General features: G+C 36.5%; 2 protein-coding genes across 9 annotated transcripts in view; one reads left to right on the plus strand and one right to left on the minus strand.

The window, feature by feature from the left end:
- The first annotated feature begins 4 nt into the window (after positions 1 to 4).
- On the plus strand, positions 5 to 8,237 carry FAM229B (family with sequence similarity 229 member B). Of its 8 annotated transcripts, none has more exons than XM_015240403.3 (5): positions 5 to 158; positions 1,215 to 1,293; positions 4,880 to 4,980; positions 6,706 to 6,844; positions 8,024 to 8,237. In XM_015240403.3, exons 4-5 carry the CDS (start codon positions 6,720 to 6,722, stop codon positions 8,139 to 8,141), a joined length of 243 nt encoding a protein of 80 aa, XP_015095889.1. In that variant the 5' UTR covers positions 5 to 158; positions 1,215 to 1,293; positions 4,880 to 4,980; positions 6,706 to 6,719; the 3' UTR covers positions 8,142 to 8,237. The 8 variants fall into 8 exon arrangements, with proteins under 8 accessions (XP_015095889.1, XP_006205732.1, XP_072821857.1 ...); XM_006205670.4 differs by having other exon boundaries at positions 6 to 158; positions 4,880 to 5,029; XM_072965756.1 differs by having other exon boundaries at positions 6 to 158; positions 4,887 to 5,029.
- Positions 8,238 to 15,632: 7,395 nt separating this feature from the next.
- The window catches only part of LAMA4 (laminin subunit alpha 4), a 142,096-nt gene continuing 134,695 nt past the window's right edge, over positions 15,633 to 23,033 (minus strand). Inside the window, exons 36-39 of the mRNA XM_031680130.2 lie at positions 22,118 to 22,248; positions 20,548 to 20,641; positions 19,957 to 20,076; positions 15,633 to 16,317 (exon numbers count right to left, since the gene is read on the minus strand). Of these exons, the coding sequence (XP_031535990.1) occupies positions 16,172 to 16,317; positions 19,957 to 20,076; positions 20,548 to 20,641; positions 22,118 to 22,248 (491 nt within the window). The 3' untranslated portion in view covers positions 15,633 to 16,171. The remainder of the gene's footprint in view (positions 16,318 to 19,956; positions 20,077 to 20,547; positions 20,642 to 22,117; positions 22,249 to 23,033) is intronic.

The raw sequence follows: 23,033 nt of genomic DNA on the forward strand, positions 1-23,033 counted from the left end.
GTCGCTCCGCTGTTCTCTACGTTCAGGCTAAGATTTTCCGTCAGAAGACCGCGCAAGTGCACTTGTGTTTCGCCGTTACCATAGCGACTGGGCCTCCGGACGTCAGATGCCCGGTGCCTTGTGAACATCTTTAAGCATCGGCAGCTCTGGAGGCCGGGGTAACTGGCGGTTAATTAGAGTTTAGAGTGGGATTTTAAAACTTGTGTCTTTAAAGCTATTTATGAGTTATCAGAGGTTTAGTCTTCGTTTACCGTCTCAATACCCAGGGCGGTGGGTCAAATTCCGTTTATTCAGATGCCTCGGGACGTTGAATAGTGTATCTATAAAGCAAGCCCTTTGTTCTTTGTGTCGATGAGCACAAAGAAACCCCAGATAAATAGACGTATCAGGGTACAACCGAAACTAGGTAGTTATACACATTGACAAAAATGGCGTCTCAGAGACCCAACCCGTGTGTGTTGAAGCTGTATGCTCCCAACAGTAACTTCTAGGACCTACGGGGGATTCAGAAGAAATTAAGACATAGATCCAGCTTCAAGAAGCTTGCAATCTAATTGAAGATACACGCAAAATAGTAAAAAAAAAAAAAAAAAAAAAAAAGTTGTGACTTACAGTATTGTGTGGCAATGACTGTAAGTGTAATAGGATTCAGGGCATGAGGAGGTATATGAGTAAATAGAAGTCTGAAGGAAGAGATGAAATGAGAGCTAGGCATTTGATTTATGTATAGTGCTTAGGGGGGACAAGAAGGAGGAGACTGAAAAATCAAGCATTCCCGAAAATGACCAACTTCTAAAATTGTCGAACATTGAAAAATACTGTAAAGTATTAGGCCAGATTTCAATTAAGAACTCAAGCACTTCTCTAATGAAATTAATATTTTCCACAAAAATTCTGAGAGACTACAAAAATCCTAGGAAACCTTCTCCCTGCACACACACACACACACACACACACACACACAAATTGTATGTGCAATTAATATGTGGTAAAAGGGACTGTAATATTCCATTGCTTAGAGCATCTTATTCCCCTACCAAGACAGTTAAGAGTTGTTACTATATTTCTCTGATATCTGGTAAGTTTGAACCTGCAGTGGGTGGTTTATGATGCTGAAGCTTTCCCACATTTTCATTTGGATTTTTTTTACCTTAGTACTTATATCTCTGATGATTAATAGGCAACTTTTAATCAACTTTTTTTTGCATTTGCAGAATTTTACTCAACTCCTTATTGATGAGCATGGAGTCAGTGGTGGAGGTGCAGCCAGACACTCCCAATACCTCACTTCAGGTCTTGACATTGGAGTCTCAAAGTTTGGGGCTTCAAAAATTTGCAAAGCTTGGTCCAGTTTGTAGGTAGTGATGTGTGTAGGTCTGTGTCAGTGAGCTATGGTGCCAGCTCATCTGGTATTCTGGCCTCTGCAGAACTCCACCCTTCATGCAGTAGTTAGGTCCCAGTCATTATTCCCCAGAGATTATACCCGGAAACAAATTAGAAAGTGCTGACAAGTCTCTTTAATAACTTCAGTCTGGATAGAATCAGACTGAGAGGCTGTGCTGCTTCAGAGTCAATGTAGACTCTTACCTACCAGCCTCAGCAGCACCTCAATAGAAGCAGAAAAACTTTTTAGAGTTATATTTTGCAGGAGTACAGCTTAAGTCATAAATCTGAGCATATCCTGAAACTGAATATACTCCTAATCAGACAGATTAAAAATATTCAACCAGCTCTCAGAACAGCAAGCAGAACTCAGGCCAGCCTGGAAGGCTACACACAGCTCTAGTGGAATTCTTTCTAATATACCACCTACAATTTAATGTAGAACACTTCACCCAACAATAGCAAAACACATTATTTTTAAGAGTACATATAGCACTTACCAAGATAGTCTATATTCTGTCCATAAACAGGTCTCAATAAATTTAAAAGAATGAAAATCATACAAAGAATGTTTGCTGATAAACCATGGAAGCTAAGAAATCTACAAGAGAGATAGCTAGCATATTCTTAAATATCTGAAAACAAAATATCATAGTTCTAAATAATCCATAAGTCAAAGAAGAAACCAAAAGGGAAAATTTTAACTGCAGGAAAATACAAAATTTCAAAAGCTGTGGAATGAAGCTAAAATAGGGCTTTGGATGGGGGTAAATGGCTCAGTGGTAGAGCACTTGCTTAGCATACACAAGGTCCTGGGTTATACCCCCAGTACCTCTATTAAAAACAAACAAACTAACAAACCCCGCAAAATAGTGCTTTGATGGAAATTTATTGAATTAAATGGCTTATGTTAAGAAGATAGGTCTTTTACAATGTTATCAGAATTATAAGCATTTAATTCTATAAATTTTCATCAAAGCACTATTTTTGTTTGTTTGTTTTTAATGGAGATATGGGGGATAGAACCCAGGACCTGGTTGTACTTCAATAAAAATATTTTTTTAAAAAAGAAGATAGATCTTAAATCAATGACATTGGAGTCTCAAAGTTTGGGGCTTCCATTTTAAGAAACTAGACAAAAGCAAATTAAACACAAACAGAAAAAAAAGAAATATAAAAAATTAAGTTGAAGTCAAATAAATAGAAAATTAATAGAGAAAAATCAGTGAAACCTAGATATGTTTCCTGGGAGATGGAAATTCTTTTGTGAACTTCCTTGCTCATAAAGTCTAAAACTTTTAACTTGGGTTCATGGTCCTGCATGATTTGCCACTACTTATTCTCTCTAACTTGGTTTCTTTTTTATTTTCTCTGCAAAGGTTATGCTGGCCTTTCAGATCTTCTGTTGTCCTTTCTACTGGCACATGACCTTTGCAGATGCTGTTTCCTCTTTTTTCCCCCTTCCCAATTGTCTCAGTGTCAGCTTCCCAGCCACTTCCATCCAATTAATGCCTAATTGTGTTTTAGATTTAGTTCTAGTCTAGGACATATCCTCCCCTAATCTGTAAACTCCACTGGGACTGACACTATTTGTTTTCTCAATATTTTATCTTCAACATTCAACACATGCCTGGCTCATGGTAGGTTATCAGCAAATATTTGTTGTATGAGTGGAGTAATTCTAATAATGGATCTATTTTCTTAGGATATGACCATTTCAGACATTACTCTTTTTCTGCATCTCATGACTCAATATCCTAAATATTGAAAGATCTTTACTCTTGGACTATGAGAATTGAGAATGTGTTCAGAGATATCACCCTTTTTTTAAAAAAAAACATTTATACTTCATTTATTCATTTCTTTGTGAAGATTTGGTGGACAGTCAAGTTCATTTTATCTTCTAATGTGTATTCTCTAATGCTGGAAAGTTTCATCATTAAAGGCTACTCTTTGGTTTCTTTCATTGTATCATCCATACTAAAGAAGAAACTTGGCACAATTTGTGCCAGATAAACTAGTTTAAAATGATGATAAATTAGAGGAATTTAAGAATATTTCACATGCGAATACTTTTTACTTTGTAGTTTAAAAATAGTATATCAGTGACTAGAAGTGAAATCAATGCCTCAACACTCTGACTTCAAGAGTCACCCAAAAAAGATAAGAGAACTTGTGCTGACTGAATTTGTGTATCTCAGACATTGGCTTTAGATTTTTTTATTCCTCAATACAACTCTGTGATGGAATTAATACCATTTTATAGATATGCTTTTAGTGATTTGCTCAAAATCTCAGAGTTAACATGGTGTTAAAATTTCAGCCTAATTCTGTTGCTACAATCCATCGTTTTTCCACTGCCCCCTCCACAAAAAATTTAAACTAAGGATCAAATGTTTAGGTCCTCATGATGTATTAGTTAATAATGGCTAGCAATTATTTCAGTTTTTCTGACGATGACACAGTCAGTTAAATGGTTTCTCTAAGCTAAAATTGTGATCAACTATTCACAGACAGCACCCTAGTAAGAAAGAGAAGATAGAGTTAAGATTTTGTGTAACGTCAACTTAATTTCATAAAATGCCAATTTCCTATTACATAAAACGTATGAAAACAGAACAGTGGGAACTTAGCATAAAATGTAGGTAGTAAAAAAGATTTTCACTAAATGTGAAAAATGCTCACTAGCATTTAATAGTTCAGTCATCAGTTGTGAAAACTGAAAAAAAGTTGACTAACTGAAGAGTAATGTTCTGATTTAAGAGTTAAACTGAAGTATTACATTCAGTGAGGTAAGCTGTTGATAAAGAAATTGGGAGAGAGAAGGCAGTCCAGAAGATAAGTGTCAGCTTGTTACTAGGACTGCTAATTGAGACATTTTATTCTCTAGCAGGTAAGAAACTATGTGAAAGAATCTCTGATGTCATAATTTCTGGGTATCACTGGGATATTTGATCATCATTCCTTTGGTGAAGATGGTATGAGCAGAGGAGAACCTTACGGTCCAGAGAACAGGACAGAGAGGACAGGACAAGATGTATTCTTCCTTTCTGAATTGTCAGTATTCTTGTCATTTGGGAATCTCAAGGCTTTTTTGAGGAAACAGGAAAGAAGAGGTAGTCCAGGTATTAGAGCAGAGAGTCCTACACAGGAGAACTATAGAGAAATTGCAGAGGTGCAGTTTGAGGCCTTTGGAGTGGGATGATGACATAGGTAGATTGGACTCATTTGGGTTATTAGTTAAGGGAAAGTCTGGAAGACAAAGATAAAGAGGAAAATAGGATGTAAAATGAGAAGAATCTTGTGATTTTGTGCAGATTGATTTGACTGTAGGTCTAGAATGGATATAAATTCATTCATAAGTTAAAATATCTGGTATTGTTGGAAAATAAGGCAATGACAACAAGAATAAAACCTTCACATAAAGTTTAGAGACAGTTTTTAGCTATGTTTAACTTGGTGCTGGAGTAATGAAGTGTGATATTTTATTTGTTAGCGGATAGGAAACTGTGAAAGAATCTTCTGATGTCACAATTTCTGGGTGTCACTGGAACATTTTATCATCATTCCTTTGGCAATTCCAGCCTTCTCTGGAAGGTTAGTAGAAGCAATTGATTTATTCACCTCTACAGGAATCAAGTCTATGGTAAGTCTATGTATCCTTGATCAAGTTAGCTGAACTTAATACTTACATATGAGAGATAGTTATACTAAACTATAGATTTTACTATGGTTTTACTAACTTGTTATTGAGCTTAACACTTTTTCCCCTGATAATTGACACACAGTCTATAAAAACCACTATAAAATACTCAAATTCCCAAACTTTAATAATTTAGTTTTATTACCACAGTAAACACTTACCAGGCATAGAATACTGCACTAGACGTAAGAAACAGTTATCAGACATTTTTCATTTTTCCTGTCCTTTGATGAAGACATGTAAACTTATGCAAGATAGAGCTATTAATTACCCACTGTGTCCTAGGTGCTGTTCTGGGTATTAAGGAGTCAGTCAATGGTGTCAAAGACAGGCATGGAATGGGAGTAGGGGCCAATGATTAAACAAAAACATTTACAAAAAATTAGACCAGTGTTTCTCAACAGGGGGAGATTTTTCTCCTGTTTTCTACCAGGGGATGTTTGGCAGTGTCTGGAGACATTTTTGGCTGTCACTGTTATTGGGGTGTTATTGGCATATGGTGAGTGGAGGTCTTGGATGCTGCAAAACATCCTGCAATGCACAGGACAGCCTTCTCCCTCCTAAACAAAAAATCTATTTGACCCTAAATGTCAATAGTGTCACAGTTGAGAAATCCTGAATTAGAGTGATGAGACCTGTTACAAAGCAGAAATAAAGAGTGCTAAGAAAACATATAATGGAGAGGTTATAAAAGGTTTCTCTGAGAAAGTGAAATTTAAATTCAGACTTAATGAATGAGTTGGCCCTAAGAAGTAAAGGGTGGGAGCGGTGGGTGGGGAAGTGTTCCATGCAGAGGCAGCAATAGGCAGTCAGGAGCTTATTTTGTGCAGTTGTGTGTGTGTGTATGTGTGCTTATGTATGTGTATGTATATCACATGTATCATACTCATACATACATTACATTATTTAGGTATATATATTTAATGATGCTCAGTACCATCTACTGAGTAATATTAATAATATTGAGCATTTATTATGTATTAGGCACTGCATTTTACATGTATTACCTTATTTAATTCTCATTATTACCCTGGAGGTAGATACTATTATTAAGCTCAGTTTATCCTTGAGAAATGAACTTGGTTAAGTACCTTACCTAAGATTGCATAGTTCGGAAGAGCCAGAACCAGGATTTGAATCCAGGTCAATCCAACTCTCCCAAGGCACTTTCTTAACAAATACACTGCGAATGTAGAGAGGTAGGGGCGAAGAAATGATCACCAGGAACAGAAGGATTAGCTGTAGATATCAGGCAGATGTGAAACTTCTGTACTTCAAAGGAAGAGAGGGGCTTAAACAGGTAGGGAGGCAGTGGGGGCTCAAACCTGTCGAGTGCCATAACCATTTAAAGACAGTTTTTTTTCCACGTAAAAGAAATGGACTACAGTTATGTTAACCATAGTGCACAATTTACTTTTATCATCTAGTGGCTATTTTGTATTTGCTGCAAGACTTAAAATTGCATGGAAGGGAGAGTTATATTATAAAATATGTGTACACTTTTATAGTCATTTTCAGAATGTTTCTTTATATCTGTATCAAAATTCATATGAAAAATTCCATAGAACTGTTTGAAAACAACTCACCCCCCTCTCCATTATTTTAACTTTCTAATTTAGGTTTTCAGTGAATTATGCCTTTTCGGTTTGGGACCCAGCAAAGGAAATTTCCAGTGGAAGGGGGAGATTCTTCAGTTGGGCTGGAATCTGGGCTGAGCTCCAGTGCTGCCTGTAACGGGAAAGAATTGCCACCAACCAGGTAAAAAGTCTTCTTGTCCTGACGACTGAGGAAACGCATAATGGCTCTCATCAATACAAGCTTTAGCTGATGTTCAGTTAATAAGAAAAAAGTCCAGGAACATGGCTGTTATTAAATTAGTATTAACAGATTCTAGGTTTTCTTATACAGAGTTTAAGTCTGAATGATAGGCCGAATTTTGGGGGTAAATTTTTAGCTAGATTTTTGTTGTTGTTGTTAATTATATAACATCCAATTAAACAAGCAAATCTTTAGTGCTGTTTTGTGCAGGGCACTGTGCTAGGCATAAGGCTACATATATGAAGACAGCCCAGACCACAGATTTAGTGCCATTTTGGCTTTGACTTGACTTTTAGCAGAAAGAAAGTGATATAGAGATGAAGAGTCTACAAAACAAAATTATTTTTACAAAATTGAAGAAAACCATAATAAATAAGATTTGTTCCACTTTTCTTGCTGTTTACCATGGCAAAACATCAAATACTGCATTGTTTGATTTCTCATGGCTTGGAAATTTTTACAACACAGATTTAAGCTTAATAGGTAGGTACTTTAAAAATCAGTTTTTTAAGGATGAAGTAGGCTACTTTGGAAAGTTCTGAGCACTAGTCTTTAGAAATGTTTAAGGTTGGGTTATTATTTGGTGGGGATGTTGGGAGGAAAATTTAAGCACTAGGTGTATTTTTTTAGGCTAGGTGTCATTTAATGCTCTTTTAATCCTGAGATTCCATTAATATTTGCATAGTATATAGAACAGTATGTTCAGTTTCATATTTCTCCCCAAATACTAGTTTTTAAGTTACTCAATTGGACTGATTTTAAGGTGCACATATGTATGAGTTGCTGTAGTATTATCACTTACATTTGCAACTATGCACTCTGCCCCTCTTTTTGCCACTTAGCAATCACTGCATACCTTTCAAAATGAACATCTGGAGGTTTATCTTTATATTTATGCATTTTCTGTGATTAAATGTGTAACAACAGCATTTAACAAAAATTTCTTTGCAACATAGTATAAAAAGTCTGCCTCATCAGTGCCACTGTGTTATAATTATTTTGTGACATTCAGAGATTTCAAAATGACTTAAAACAGCTGAATATGCACTCAAACTTTGGTGCTCTGAAGAAAATTTCCTTTTTAGTATCTAACTACATGCCATTTGCTCTTTTATTCAGGCAACTCCGAAGATGCCCTGGAAGTCATTGCCTGACAATAACTGATGTTCCCATCACTGTCTATGCAACAATGCGAAAGCCACCTGCACAAAGCAGCAAGGAAGTGCATCCTAAATAGCATCATTAAGTCTTTTGTAGAGGTTTGACTAGGTCAAGGGTAATGGGCCAGTATCATCTTATGATCTGCTAAACAAATAAAAGTGGTGGCACCTTTGGATGGAATATTTATTTTTAGTAGGAAAAGACAGAAATGTAGTCTGTAAACCATGTGTAGTAATAAGCCATCAGTTATGTTCGATAGATAAGACAAAATAATATTTCACAGTTAGGAAGTTCCTTAGAGATCATCTTGCTCACAGTGGATCATTAATATCAATAATTCATGATGAAGCCTAAACCACCTTGATTATCAATCAGGAGGGGCCCATTCTAAATGCTTAATGTGTTTTGTTCCTTTGCTTATATTTCGGTTGCTACTTAGCTGGATCCTTTCACTTGAATACCCTAAGCCAGTTTCTGTCTTTCTGTCTCTTGATAATGTTCTGCCCAGGAGTGATTATATGTGGTGAGAAATGGAGTCCTGTGGGTTATGCATTTTGGAAAAAACCCAAGACTAAAGAAATTCTTAGTCCATGGTTAATCTGTAGAGCATATACACTGCTATCATATGAGAGCTTAGGTTTTTGGTTAAATTTATTACAATGAGATAAAGGCTATGATTCTAACCTGTTTTTCCAGGAGAAATGAATGTCCCATCATCACACTATACCTCAAGTCCCAGCCAGTCATCTTGAAATTGTCTGCAACTGGTGTTGAGAAACCTCAGATAGATCTTTTTATTCAATTAGACTTAAGGTTCAGTTTTGAGGTCTAGGCCAGCTCTTTGTTTTCTTTTTCTTCTTGCAATAGTTCCAGGAAATTCAGCTTGCTTTCTTTTCCTCTTGATGGTTGGCACCCTTCGTCCCATGAAATTTTTTTTCTCTGAAAGATTGACTTAAGTATCAAATATAGTTTCCCCCAGTTTCTTGTCTACTTTTCTGTTCCTGAAGATATATGTATAAACCTTTTTAAATGAAAGATTTATTAGTTTATAATTACATGGACATGGATCCATGTGTGCCACAGGAGGTGAAAAGAAAAACTTCCAGGGATTTATAAATGGAAAAATTCTGTAGCTCACACAGAGCTGGGAGATGTTTGAATTCCAACCAGCCAGAATGGAAAGACCTTGTGAACATGTGAGCATTGAGTAGAGACCCCAGAAATGTCATGTCTTAGTAGGAGTTCTAAACCAGCACTAGATCAAAGGTTAACATATGCCAGCTTTTACAAAGCTTAAAAATAGACAAGAGAATCAAGGTGATCCATGAGTAACTCAATTATCTGTCAAATAAAAATGTAATACACCTTAAAGGAAGAAAACAGAATCCAGGAATGAAATTACCAAAGGCTGGGGAAAGAATGATGGGAAAGGAGAAAGGAGCAATGAAAAATTCCTCAGAGCTTTTAGAAGGCTGGGAATAATTTCTGTTTCAACCATAGTGGAAAGATCTTTTAGAGTACTGAGTAGAGTCCTCAGCAAGATACTGACTCAGTGGGGGTGGGTTTGGAGTGGAGAATAGCTGTAGACTGAAGGCTGCTCTAGTCCTGCCCTAAAAAAACTTAAAAGCAAGACTTGAAAGGATCAAACTGATTCTAAGCAACTAAACTGCATCCACAGAGTGGGAAAAAAAACTCAAAATTTAAAGAACTACAATAAAATCCAGCACCAAAACTGTAAAATTCACAATGTATCAGTCTAAAAAGTTACCAGGCATGCAGAAAGAGGACAATGGAGTCCATAGTCAAGAGAATCATTAGTCAGTAGAAACAGATTCAGAATGATGATAGCATTAGCAGACAAGCTACCATAAATGTTCAAGTGAAAGATGAAAGCATAATAATGACAAAGGGAGAAATGGAAGGTATAAAAAGACCCAATTGACCTTCTAGTGATGAAAAATACAATACCTGAAATAAAAGATACACTGAAGGGGTCAAGAACAGATTAGACACTGGAGAAGAAAGAAAATTAATGAACTTGAAGATATAACTGTATCCAAAATGAAATACAGAAAAAAAAAAGGACTGAAATAAAAGAGCAAACATTTTGTGTTTCAATATCAAAAAGTATAATATATATGTAAGTAGCTTCCCAGAAGGAAGAGTGAGGATAATGGAAAAATATTTGAAGAAATAATGGTCAATTTTTTTCTAATTTGATGAAAACTAAAAACTCACAGGTCCAAGTAACTTAACCCCAAGGAAAATAAACATAAAAAATGCCCCCCACCTCCAAAAAGCCATATAATTAAGTTTTCTGAAAACCAGGGATAAAGAGGGGATCTTAAAATCCAACACAGAAAAATGACACATTCATTCAGAGAAACAAAAAAATAAGAATAAGAGCACTTTTCATCAAAAAATATGCAAGCAAGAAGGCAACGGAGCCACATCTTTTAAACATGGTGAAGTAAAGACTTTTCAGCCAAAAAAAAAAAAGAGGTGAGAGAATTCAACATGGGCAGATCTCTACCATAAGACATGTTAAAGGAAGTTTTTTTTTCAGGCAGAAAGAAAATGAAATGATAACAGATGTAAACTTGGATCTGCACAAGGAAATAAAGAGTACCCAAAATAGAAAATGTGTGGGTAAATATAAAAACCTTTTCCTCATTTTTAAACTTTTATTTAATAGGTAAGTGACTATTTAAAGCAAAAATAATAATTTATGTAAAAGTATAATGTATGACAACAATAGCAAAAAGGACAGGAGAAGGAAAATGGAAGGTTACTTTTGTAAGGGTCTTATATGATTTATGAAATGGCAAAATAGTATTTGAAGATAGATTGTGATGAGGTAAATATGTAATTGTAAACTTTAGAGTTATCTCTAAAAGCAAAGAATAACTGAGAGCTAACATACTAGTAGAGGAGATTAAATGGAATAAATACCACTCAGTCCTAAAGAAGGCAGGAAAAGGGAGAATGAATGTAAACCAAACCATATTGATATTTGCATTAATTACAAAAGGTGTAAACACTTGTTAAAAGACAGATTGTGAGATTGGCTAGTGAAAAAGATGCTGTCTACATGAACCTACTTTAAATACTAAGACAAATAAAAGTATAAAAAGACAAAAATAGATATACCATGTAAACATTAATCACAGGAAAGTTGGTGTAGCTATATTAATAATAGACAAGAAGATTTTTGAACAAAGAATACTACCAGGATATAGAGGGACATTTAATGATGATAAAGGGGTCATCCAATCTTAAATGTTTATGCAGAGCATTATAGTACATGGATCAAAAACTGATGAAATTGAAAAGAGCAATAACTCCACATTTATAGTTGGAGATTTCAACATCTTTCAACAACTGGTAGAAGAACAACAATAAATCAGAATACTGTACATTCTTTTCAAGCACACATGGAAAATTTGCCAAGAATAGACTGTTACAGGCAACAAAACAAAGTGCGCAGAGTATGCAAAGTATGTTCCACAACAGAATTAGATTAGAAATCAGAAAGGAAAATGTTTGAAGACTCTCCAACTGTTGGAATACTAAACGACACACTTTCAAGTAACTTATGAATAAAAGAAGAAAAGACAGGAGAAAATCTAAAGTATTTTGAATTGAATGTTAATGAAAACAACGTATCAAATGCATGGAGTACAACTAAGTGCTTAGAATTAAAGCATAAAATTATTTCATTAGAAAAGAAATGTCTTAAAAAAAAAGTCTCAAGTCAGTTATCTAAGCTTTCACTAAAAAAAAAAAAGAAATGTCTCAAGTCAGTTAGCTAAGCTTTCACCTTAAGAAAGAAGAAAAGATGAGAAAACGAAACCTAAAGCAGAAAGAAAAAAGTAAAAAAAAAAAAATGAAATAAAAGATAAATAATAGAGAAAAATCAAAGAAACCAAATGCTAGTTCTTTGATAAGATCAATAAAATTGATGTACCTTTAGGTAGAATTACCAGGATAAAAAAGACCCAGGTAACTGATACCAGATTTGAGAGTGGGAACATCACTACAAATCTTAAACATTTAAAGGCTAAATAGAGTTTTTCACCAGTATGAAGTCTTCAGTCTTCTAAGGCTTCTGCCTTGAATAAATGCCTTCCCACATTCCTTACATTCCCAGGCAGGAGCTTTCTGTGAAGGGAATATCATAAACAGGCCTTAGGGCAGCCCTGTGGCATCATGCTTCCATAACCATCTTCCAGGTTGACATCAGCTCATAAATTATCCATCTTTAGACATGATCATTTGAAAAGATGTCCTTTGAGATTGCTGATTTAGCTCGCTGTAAACTCACTGTGATCTGGCTGGGTTGGTGAGGGACTCAATGCTGAGCAGCTACCATCACTACACTTTGGGAGTTCTTTCCTTTAGGGATTCAGTCGCTGTGCTTCTGGCTGGTAGTGTCATGTTACATTCCTCTTAAGAGTGTGCCTTTTTGCCCCATGCTCTGGCAGGTATCAAGCTAATGCTCATCTACACTCTGCCCAGCCCATCTCTGCTGTATCCTCTGGGAATGATGTCCTCTGGTGTTGGGATGTTTATAAATTGTGTGGCTTTGTCTGTGGTAGCCAACCTTCTTCCCTACTTTCAGGACCTGAAAGTTTACCAAAGACGTGAGGGAATGTTTCATGTGTCTCTGATGGGCTGGACATTTCCTCCCTAGTCTTTTTTTCTATGCCCTCAGGCAAATCAGAAACCCCTGTGGCTCAGGGGAACCCAAGTGGAAAAAACATCACTTTTTCATTTCTGAAGATTTGCCAGGTACTTTATAAGTGATAGCCTTGGCAGGTGAGGTAAGGCGGTAACTTTTATGGAAAACTTTGCTTTCCTGAAATTCGCTCAATGAGTATTTATTGAACATATACCTACATGTCAGGCAGTGTTCTAGGATCTTACAACATCAGTGAATAGCAGACAAAAATTCATGGCGCTTACATTCTGGACAGTGACTCTTCTGTTGCCTTCTTAGCCTCTCTGCTTAGACTGCATGCGTGCGTGCGTGCGTGCATGCGTGCGTGCTGTGTTGGGGGCATTGTGGTTTTACATTGCTGATTATACCGAATGGCTTCATTGAGCCAGTTCTAAAAGAGAAGGGATCAGCTCCAAACCTCAGAGTTTGGTGAACCTACAGTGTGGTGTGTTAACTGCTTTATGATTCTAGCTATAGGCTGCAGTCACCAATTAAGGGAAAAAAAGTCCCTACTTGACCCCTGTACTACCACGTTACATACAAGGAAATGGGGCCCAGAGGGAAAAATAGTTGTCTTCTGTGATGCCCCCTTACAAACTGTGGGCTGAGAACTGAGATGGTTCTTCCTGGACAAAGGGAAGGTGGATATATATTATTCTAGGTTTACAGAATGGGAAATGCTAAGTTTCTTCTTTTCGTTTTTTTAAGTGTGTGTTAAACACTTAAAACCACACTTCCAGATAAGATCATTTTGGCTTTAGCTTCTATCACTAAGTGCTTGATTCTTTCTGTTTCCTAATTCATAATTTCAGGAGAAAATTTTCAGTTGTTGGGACTCATCTCATACCACCAGATAGTGGGATGTTGCTTCACCAGGAGGCTAGAAGATAGTGCCCTCATCCAATCAGCTGTGGCCATGAGAGGAGGAAGTGGGACACAAGCCCAAAAAGGGCTGTTTTTCCTTCAAACTGGGGCTATGGGAGGCCTCTTCATTTTGAAGGGGCTCTGAACTGGCAGGGGCCATGAATGACAACCAGTCAAAATTACTCTGAACACCCAATCTATACTTCTCTATATGAAGTTCTGATATACTATGTGCAACTAAAAGAAAATAAATCCTACTTCTTTCTCCCTAGACAGAAGTTGAGAGAAGATGTGGTCCCTATCTAAGAACTGAATCAAGCTCTTATAAATGGTATATTCAAAGTTCAAGGTCATTCTGTAGTCATTAAGAGGGTCAGCAGACATGGGTCAGTAGATTCTCATTTGCTGACCGTAAGAACGTGAAATACTAACTCTGCAAAGAAGTGGCCTTGTAAATTGTAGAGAAGGTAGAAGAATTTTTGTGGTTTTAGTCTGCATATATGAGAGTCTGCATCCATGCCTGCTGGAGCTATTGGAGGTCTAGCCACGGTTGGCAGCTTGGCTGGTTTAGTTTACTTTGGGCTACGGCTGAGAATGAAGGGACAGGATGCCTCAGGAAACACTTTTAGAAAATAAAATGGTAGGCTGTTTCAGAGCTACTGCCTCCTGCTTGGCTCTGATGGAGTACTGTGAGGGCTTAGTGTGTTTTAAGCATTGGTTCAGTCCATACTGGTTAAGGCCCTAGATACTGGATTCAGAGTCATTAGCCCAGAAAACACATAAAGCTCGCAGAAGGTTTTGTTTGGTCAACCTAGTATTTTGCTGTTCTGATTGCTATTGTTTTAATTTTAACTAGTTACTAACTGAAAAATCAGGCCATTTCAGACCTCTCAAATTTCACGTTTCCAGCCTCTTTTGGAAATTTTGGCCCTTTAAATCTTGTGTTCTTTCATGGTAACAATTGACTGAATACCTGCTAGCCTTCTAGATGAGCCATGGCAGGTACCCTTTTGATTTTCTCAGTCAGACCCCACCAGCTTCACTTCTTTATGATAACTTTCTTGCTCTATAGGCACTTGAGTTTGTGACTCCAGCTTTGGAGGCCAGCTGAGAGTTGGCCTGAAGGCAGACAGTCCTCTGGAGGCAAGAAACAAGGGGACAATCATGCTGCTCTCGGAGGCAGGTAGCCTTACTTCCAATTCTGGCTCCTCCATTTAGCTGAATGATAGCTGTCAAGTTATTAAACCTTTCTAAATCTCTGGTTTCTCATCTGCAAATGCTACCTCATAGAATTAGTGTGATGATCAAATGATATCTAATTTAGCTTATCTTGGAGGCTGGCACTTAGTAAGTCCTGTATAAATAGATATTAGCTATTTTCATTGAACTTCATCATCATTATTAATGTACCTGAGACATGAGGGTATGAGGGGAATGTAAAAAATTACACATATATGTAAGAGATTATTCCCTTAGTAATTCCTCAACATATTTTATACTCCCCCCTTACCCCAAAATTACTACTGTCTTTACATATCTTCAAACCTGTTGATACGAGGGCCTATTTTCACTTATTTTGTCTTCAGCATTATCTTTTCATGTATAATTCTTTTATTTCAGTTTCTATATTTTACTATTCTACCAGGTAGTCAAGCCTATTTTTCTTTTTCTAGACTCTATTATAGATACATAAAAATTATAAAATTTTAGAATTAATACTAGTTGTGTTGCAGGTATGTGGGGAAAAAAACTTAATAAAAAACTTTTATAATTTTAAGTTGAATTGTATGATTTTGTCTTACTCTTTGCTCTAATGTCTTTCGTGATTCTTACTGAGCACACAGTAACAATATCCTACAAGAACCTCCCCTCATGCACAATTTTATTTTTCTTTTAAGGAAGTAAGGGGAAAAAGTAGGCATTTATTTGATTGAGGCATTCTTTTTTTCTTACCTAGAAACAAATTATATTACCATTTTCTGATAATTTGTTAGAAATTTACTTTATTAAATCTTGATAAACCTAAAATATTGTTGCTATACTGATAGACCAAACAAAAGTGCTAAAAGCAAATCTATCATCTAATTTTAGATTTTCTGTAAAGTAGTAAATCTTTTCAGGATAAAGAAAGTATACCAAACATATTTTGGTATAGATTGAATGTTATCTTCCCTGAAAGAAAGATGAATCTGAGAATCTAGCCACACTTTAAAAATGTGTGCCAGTGTTTATTTAGAATCCCTTCTATTTTATTAGAAACAGGAACAGTAATTTCACCAGCAGGAAGTAATACAATACAGGTAAATTTAACGCTCCTCTGATTGTTGCCATGGCAGACATTTTGGATCCAAGGTAAGACTCCAAATAAGAAATAATAAACATCCAATCCCTGATGATTCATTTAAGTTCTGCTCAACTAGATGAAAGCTTCCACTGAGAGGAAGAGTTGCCACTCCTCCTTGGCTGGCTTTGTGTTTCTTTCAGTGCTCTAAAGAACTTTGTGCTTGGGCAGCGCTGCTGTGTCAGGCTGCTGGACAGGAGTTGATGCTCACTGCGCCGCTGACCAGGGCTGCTTTACTAAAGCTCACTGGGCGCCCGTCAATCACAAAGTGACGGATGCAGCCTGTGAAGGGTTTGTCAGGGGCCAAGCGCGGTGTCAGTAGAGACTCTGAAAAAAGAAAGAAATGAAACAAAGATTGCAATTGAGGAATTCCAAGCCCAAATATTGTTTTGTGGCAAAAAAATGCAATCATAACTGCTCACATTATCAAGATGATTCACATGTGAAAGATGGAATATAGTAAAAATTTACATGTTTTTTCAGGAACATTATCTGCTTTTGAAGTAATATGAACATGTGATAACTTTAAAGTTTTGCCATGTTTTCCATGATCAAATTTCTGGGTATAATTCAGCTGTATATTTACCACTGAAACTTACCACTTACATGTAAATCTTCAACAATTAATTTTCAGGATCTAGCTATGGTTTTTAGAGTTAATTTCACCTGGGCTTCACTTATTTTGTGTGATTTACTGAGAAAGGGGAAATTTTAACTTCCACACTCTTTTTAGACTTTGTTAATGTTTCTGTTTAATTTGTATCATTACCCTTCATCCTTAATCCTCCACATTTTTGCCAAGCTCATAAAATATAATGAGAAAATAATGAATTCAAGTAAACTAAGTTTTAATTTTTCTGAGCTCAGGGCTTAAGAACTACAAATGGATAATGATAACTAGCCTAGTCTTTGTGTGGATACAGGTGCCCTGGGACATGCCAGGGGAATTTTCTTCCCTTATCTTAATTAGAGATCTAGAAGAAGCCTTATGCTTATTAATTGCACAGACACAATTAAATGTGTTGAGATGATAGAAGCAATATAATTTAAAGCAATTTAGAGAGCTTAGAAATATCATGAAATTAAAATCCATTTAGTCAAAGCTTATTATTATGTACAAAACAGCTATGTGAGTAATAGCAGATAAAAGATGGAAAATACTTAGAAGTCAGTAACTCAGGAAGGAACATAAAACAGGACAGCAAATTAAATACCATCAAGCAGCTATAATAAATTTTCTAAGCAATGTAGATTAAGAATATGCAGAAGCTTTGTATTGAAAATAAATCACGGAAATACCATTTCATATTTAGAATGATAATTATCAAATTTTAGATTTAGAAGGGGCCTGAGATCAATTTCCTTTGTCTCTAGTTTAGTATGACTATACATATTCTTCAAGCCTACTCAGGTTATTCATCGTCAGAATAAAGATGAGTGAACAAGAAAGAATATAAGGGGTAGAAACATCTATTTCTTCTGTTCATTTTGTATACTAGTTTTAGAACATGGATTTTGATTCTGCCCAAGCTCACCACCCTTTGGTGTGAACATTCCTCAGGTTGAAAGCCTGACTATACACAGAGTAATCAGGATTTTCAGTAGAGGAATGAATAGTCATTAACTCAAAAAATTCTTTAATTTCTAACCTCGACTTTTAAATGATAATACAGTAAGGTTTAGTTTTTTGGTGTATATATAGTTCATTAAATTTTAATGCATTAACTTTTTATTGATAGAAATAATGTGTTACCAGGGTTCTGCCTGGTATAAGAGAACTGGATGGCATTCCAAGAGGCTTCAGCACACATAGGAGTTTTATTTATGCCTAATTTCCTTTAGTTATTCTTTTTCATGCACCAGTTTCTGATGTGATTTTGGTGGAATTAATCTTGAGCAGCTCAAATGATGTAATTAATGACATTTGGCTTAAATCATAATTGCTTTTGTTCTAGGCTTGCTGGCATGATTCCTGGATGGAATTAAAAGCTGCAGTGGTGCAGTGGGCTGGTGGGTAGGCCCCTTTGGTCTTGCTAGTTCCTGTGTGCTGGCTCATTAGCTAACATTTGCTATTCATTATATGTCTCAGGCAGGCTGAATTCGGCTTCAGGTATATCTTGCCCACCCAGTTTGTGGAGCTTAGCAACTCTCGCAGTGAGAGATGATGGCAGTGTGTAATGCAGGGATGAAACACTGAAAACAAACACAAATCAGGGAGACAAATATTTGAATGACATAGTAAGCACTGTCAGTGCAAAAAACAAATACTGTAACTTCCTGAAGGGAGGGCCATGCTTGTTTTGTCCATCTCCTGGAGCCTAGAACAGCACTTAAGAGACAGACACTCAGTACCTATTTGTTGTGTGTTAAAGTCAATCTCTGGCAGCAAGGAGTGTGCTATTTAGCTTCAGCAAGTGCTATGCGTAGTGCATTCTAGGAGAAGAGGGGGCATGTAAGAAGTCTGAGTTGGAGCCTCAAGGTCAGTAGGAGTTAAGTTAGGGGTGGAGCAGGAGATGTTGTTCCTTGACAAGGTACTAGGGAGGTCAAGGAAGAACATTTTCCAGAAATTGAGACCCTGTGCACTTGTGCAAAGGCGTGAAGCAAAGAGACCATCACTGACCACTCAGAGAACTGCAAGTCCCAGAAGGTAAGGGGAGAACCTACAGGCAGAGGCAAGGATCATCCAGATGATCAGGACCTTGCATACTATGCTGAATCTGATCCTGTAGGCCTTTGAGAAACTGCAATATTTTAAACTATGTTGTGATGTCCAGGAAGAAAGCAATGTGCGGAAGTGGAAGAATGGATGGGACACATCTTCCGCTCTGTACCTGCATGAAGTGCAATGTGGTCTTTGTTAGTATCCCTTTCAGAAGCAAAGCCAGGAGCAGGAAGGGAAGACTAAGGAATGGAGATGAGAGTTGACGGTGGAAGTAAAGGAGAGGAAGGGTTGCTTTTTGAGGGTTTCAAATATTCCATCAGTGAGTTTCTGTTATTGTCTATAGTAGTGTTTGAAAACTTTGTGTTACAAAGCAGTAAAGTGCTTAATTGCCACTATTTTGCCAGTACTCAAAATCAGATGCTTAATCTTTCTCGCTCTCTTAATTAAAGCATTATTTGCCTTTACACAGGTCAGTCTAAAATAGTCAAGTTGGTTTTAACATGGTTAAAAACCACATTAAGTTTTTCCTTACAATCCCCACCACATTCCAGATGTTAAAAGCTTGATTTTCCTTCTCTCTAGATTTAACATTTAGTTTTTCCAAGTAAATGAAGTGTGTGAAACAAACACTTCCAACATAAGGTCATGGACCTACTTTAGAGGTTTAAAGTAATTGTGGGGGGTCCACAAGTGTCCTCCTGTCACCATCCTGGATTATACACCATTCTGGGCAGATGACAGCTGTGATGTTACTGATGATATTTACATACTGCAGCTGGGAACCTCTCTTAGGGAATGTCACTATGTAGAAACAACAGAACTTATGGTCTGCAGCTGTTTTCACTCTTCAGCCTAGCCCTGGATGGGAAGAACTGTGTATTCTCTCTTAGAATGGAAGGGGAGCAATTATCAGCAAACTTTTAGTTCTCCAAGGTTCTCAGACCCTGGCAGTATTAGTAAATGAGTTTTCTTAGTGTTAGAGATAGAACAGAGTAGGTGTTTCATTGAGTGTGTGTGAGAGGAGGCTATGTAAAGGGAAGAGAGAGAAATAATTACGCACGTATGGCAGAGGGAGAGTAATATCTGATGGTTAGAATGCTGGGTGTAGTTATGTGTTACTTTGCTCTGATCCTTGGATAAGGATTCATAATTGTCAGTATACTTTTTCCTATGAAAGGATATTGTATATAAAATCCTTTGAGTTATTAGGTGAGTTATGAAAACACATAGTTCAACACTATAATAATTATGAGAACTTACTGTTTTTTGGATTCGGAAACTTGTTGCTTTTAAATAGCTCTTACCTGGAACACCTCCAACAAACACAGGCTCCCTGTGATCAACTGGTTTTGGATTCAGGGGTCCAACCACATGGTTCACTTCAGAGTCTACATCCAACTGAACCACATTTGAATCTCTAATAACTGAAATACAGGGAAAAGAATGGTCATAAGTAGCATTGGAATGATTAATTTTCACATGAAAGGGAATAATTTAGTACAGTTACGGTGGTTTTATCTATTTCAGAATAAACCCCATATTTTCTTCTGGTCATTGAAAACATCATTGTCTAACCAAGCAATCACTGTAACATTTTCCTTTGAAATGCAGAATATTTAAGATACTCTTACCGCTACCTTTTTGCTCCATAAGTTATGCATTATTTAAACAACTTTCTAAGCCTACTTTGACAGCACTCATATTTTCAAATCACATGTGGATTTAATATACACATTTTAGGACAGTAACGTGATTTTCTCGGCCACTTTTAAACTGTCATCTATCACCTATTCTGTCATATAAGTTATAGTGTAAGTTCTGCCAAATCCTCATTCCACAGGTGGGTGTGTAGGCTCACTTTATAAATGAAACCCAGGACACTTAGCTTTTCTCACCTGTAATTCTATGCCACCTGCCATCACAGAGACTCTGCTTGGGTGTTACTGAGGTGGAAAAGTCTCTGATGCCATTGTTGACTTTTACTATGACCTGCAAAAGACAGGGCATGGTATAGAATTTAATTTCATGTCTCCTCATTGTGATAAAACTAAATCTTAAAAATTCACCACAGGGAAAGTACTTTAACATCCCCACATGATTAGCTCTGCGATTTGAACGCAAGGGGTCACTCTTCAGTAGGCTAGAGCAGTTTAAGCTGCACCTCGGAGAGAGAACACAATAATGACACAGGAGAGAAGAGAGGGAAGAGGAACAGTAAGATGACAGAATTAATTCCTTAATTTTAAAGATAGAATGTGTTACACAAAGCAGGTTAAGACACTGATGAAGAGCATGGATGCTGGAGCTATACTGCCCAGGTTCACGTCTCAGCGCTCCTACTTACCTCACTCTGTGGGATGTTTTCTCATTTGTAGAACAAGAGTGATGATTAGAATACCTATTCCACTAAGCTACTAGGGGGATTAAACGAGTTAATCCATATAAAGCATTTAGAACAGTATCTGACACACAGTAAGCATCATATAAGGATTTGTTTTATTACTGTATGGTTTAATAGAATATACTGGAACTCAAATAAAAAGCAGTTATATTAAGTTAAGGACATCACTGAAAATATGCTACTTTTCCCTTCATATTCATTTGAATACTTTCATGAAAGTCCTTTAGTAGTATTATTTAAGGAGGCAAGTGGTATTTAATTACAACAATTTTTAAATTTTTAGCAGTTGAAAATATGTGTATTTAAAAATTTATATATTATATACATATATACAAAGTATTATATATGATATATAATATATATTATTTAATTATTATACAGTATTATATAAATATACACATACAGGTAGACATCTGGTATGCATACATATTATAGACAGATAAAAAGATGTTTTAGTGTTTTTTATCTTTTTTCTTTTTTTTAAACGTTTTTTAATTGAGTTATAGTCATTTTACAATGTTGTGTCAAATTCCAGTGTAGAGTACAATTTTTCAGTTATACATGAACACATACATTCATTGTCACATTTCTTTTCGCTGTTGTTTTAGTGTTTATTGATAGCTGAATGTTTGCTGCTCCTATTTTATTGTTGAAAAGTTCTCTTCCGATTTTTTTAATTATTAATGTTTTTTTTTAAGCTTTGCCACAATTTCATGGCTCTTTGCTCTAATCAAATCAATTTCCAATATATGAATCTGAATCCAAATATCACCTGCATTTAAATTTCATGTTATGGTGGGGTAGGTATAACTCAGTGGTAGAATGCATGCTTAGCATGCATGAGGTCCTGGGTTCAATCCCCAGTACCTCCATCAAAATAAATAAATAAGTAAAGTTTCCTATGTATTTAAAAATAAATAAATTTCATGTCATAGCTTCTCCATTCTTTGTTTTTGCCCCAGTTAGGAAAGACTGATGAAATAATTCTGTGAACTAAATCTGCTTCAGATTTAGAATCCAAAATCAGAGGAGACAGACTGTTAATACAATTTTTAACACACTACCTGCCCATTTTTCATGTGAACATTTAGGTATTCCCCGTTGACACTGTGGCCATGAACAAGGGTTCCAGAACTGCTTCTGGGACGCACTTCAAATGCAATCTCAAATTTCAATCCGATATTGAAAGATTCATCTGTGGAGAGAAAGACTATTAGTCTTAAGAATAGCAACCTAAATTTTGTAACTCCAGTATGATTTCATTATTGTATATTTTTGTATCTGTTTTTGAAAGTTTGATGCATTTTTCAATAGGTAAGTAGAAACTGTCATTTTCCATGTCAAACACACTATGGAAAGCTCTATGGAGGTCTGGGATTACAGCATACCACTCCTATTGTGCGGCGTGTGGTGGGAACAGCATGCTGAAAATACAGTGTGGCTATGGGAGCTCAGGTGAGGAGAAATTGATTCCAATTAGCATGACCATTTAATATTCCAAAAGTGAGAAGAAGGAAAGAGAAAACTTGGAAAAGGAGGTAGTTTGAACACAAGTAACAAGGCTGGAATATTTGGAGAGCGCTGCACAGGCCAGTGTGGTGGACGGTACCCTGCAAGCGTGGAGGGAGGCATGGTTGGGTGGGGAAAGCAGGTGGGAGTCACACTGGGAAGGGCTCTTGTGCTCCAGTACGGGAAGCTGAATTTACTTTGCAGTCATTGAGCAAGAAAGCTGACTTGATCAGATCTGTGTTTAAAATAATTCTTAAAAGATAACTGGCGCCAGTGTTACAGAGAATTTGGGAGGAAAAAGAAAGTGAGAGTAGCAAAAGCAGTTAGGAGCTGTGATCGCAGTGATGCCAGAAAATGAATTCTTCTTAAGAATAGCTGTGTTCACTCCAAGAGACTCGCTGCAAACCTGGGCATCTTAATAATGTTCACCTGATGTATCTCCTTATAAATCACTTTTAAATTTCTCCTGCT

This window comes from Vicugna pacos, chromosome 8 (assembly GCF_048564905.1).
Source record: "Vicugna pacos chromosome 8, VicPac4, whole genome shotgun sequence".
Classification (NCBI taxonomy): domain Eukaryota; kingdom Metazoa; phylum Chordata; class Mammalia; order Artiodactyla; family Camelidae; genus Vicugna; species Vicugna pacos.

What these genes read in the sequence shown, in the direction of transcription:
- FAM229B (XM_015240403.3), top strand. Translation starts at nt 6,720, where the DNA reads ATGCCTTTTCGGTTTGGGACCCAGCAAAGGAAATTTCCAGTGGAAGGG. An exon ending in AAAGAATTGCCACCAACCAG is followed by an intron (nt 6,845 to 8,023) that starts GTAAAAAGTCTT and finishes TCTTTTATTCAG; the next exon opens with GCAACTCCGAAGATGCCCTG.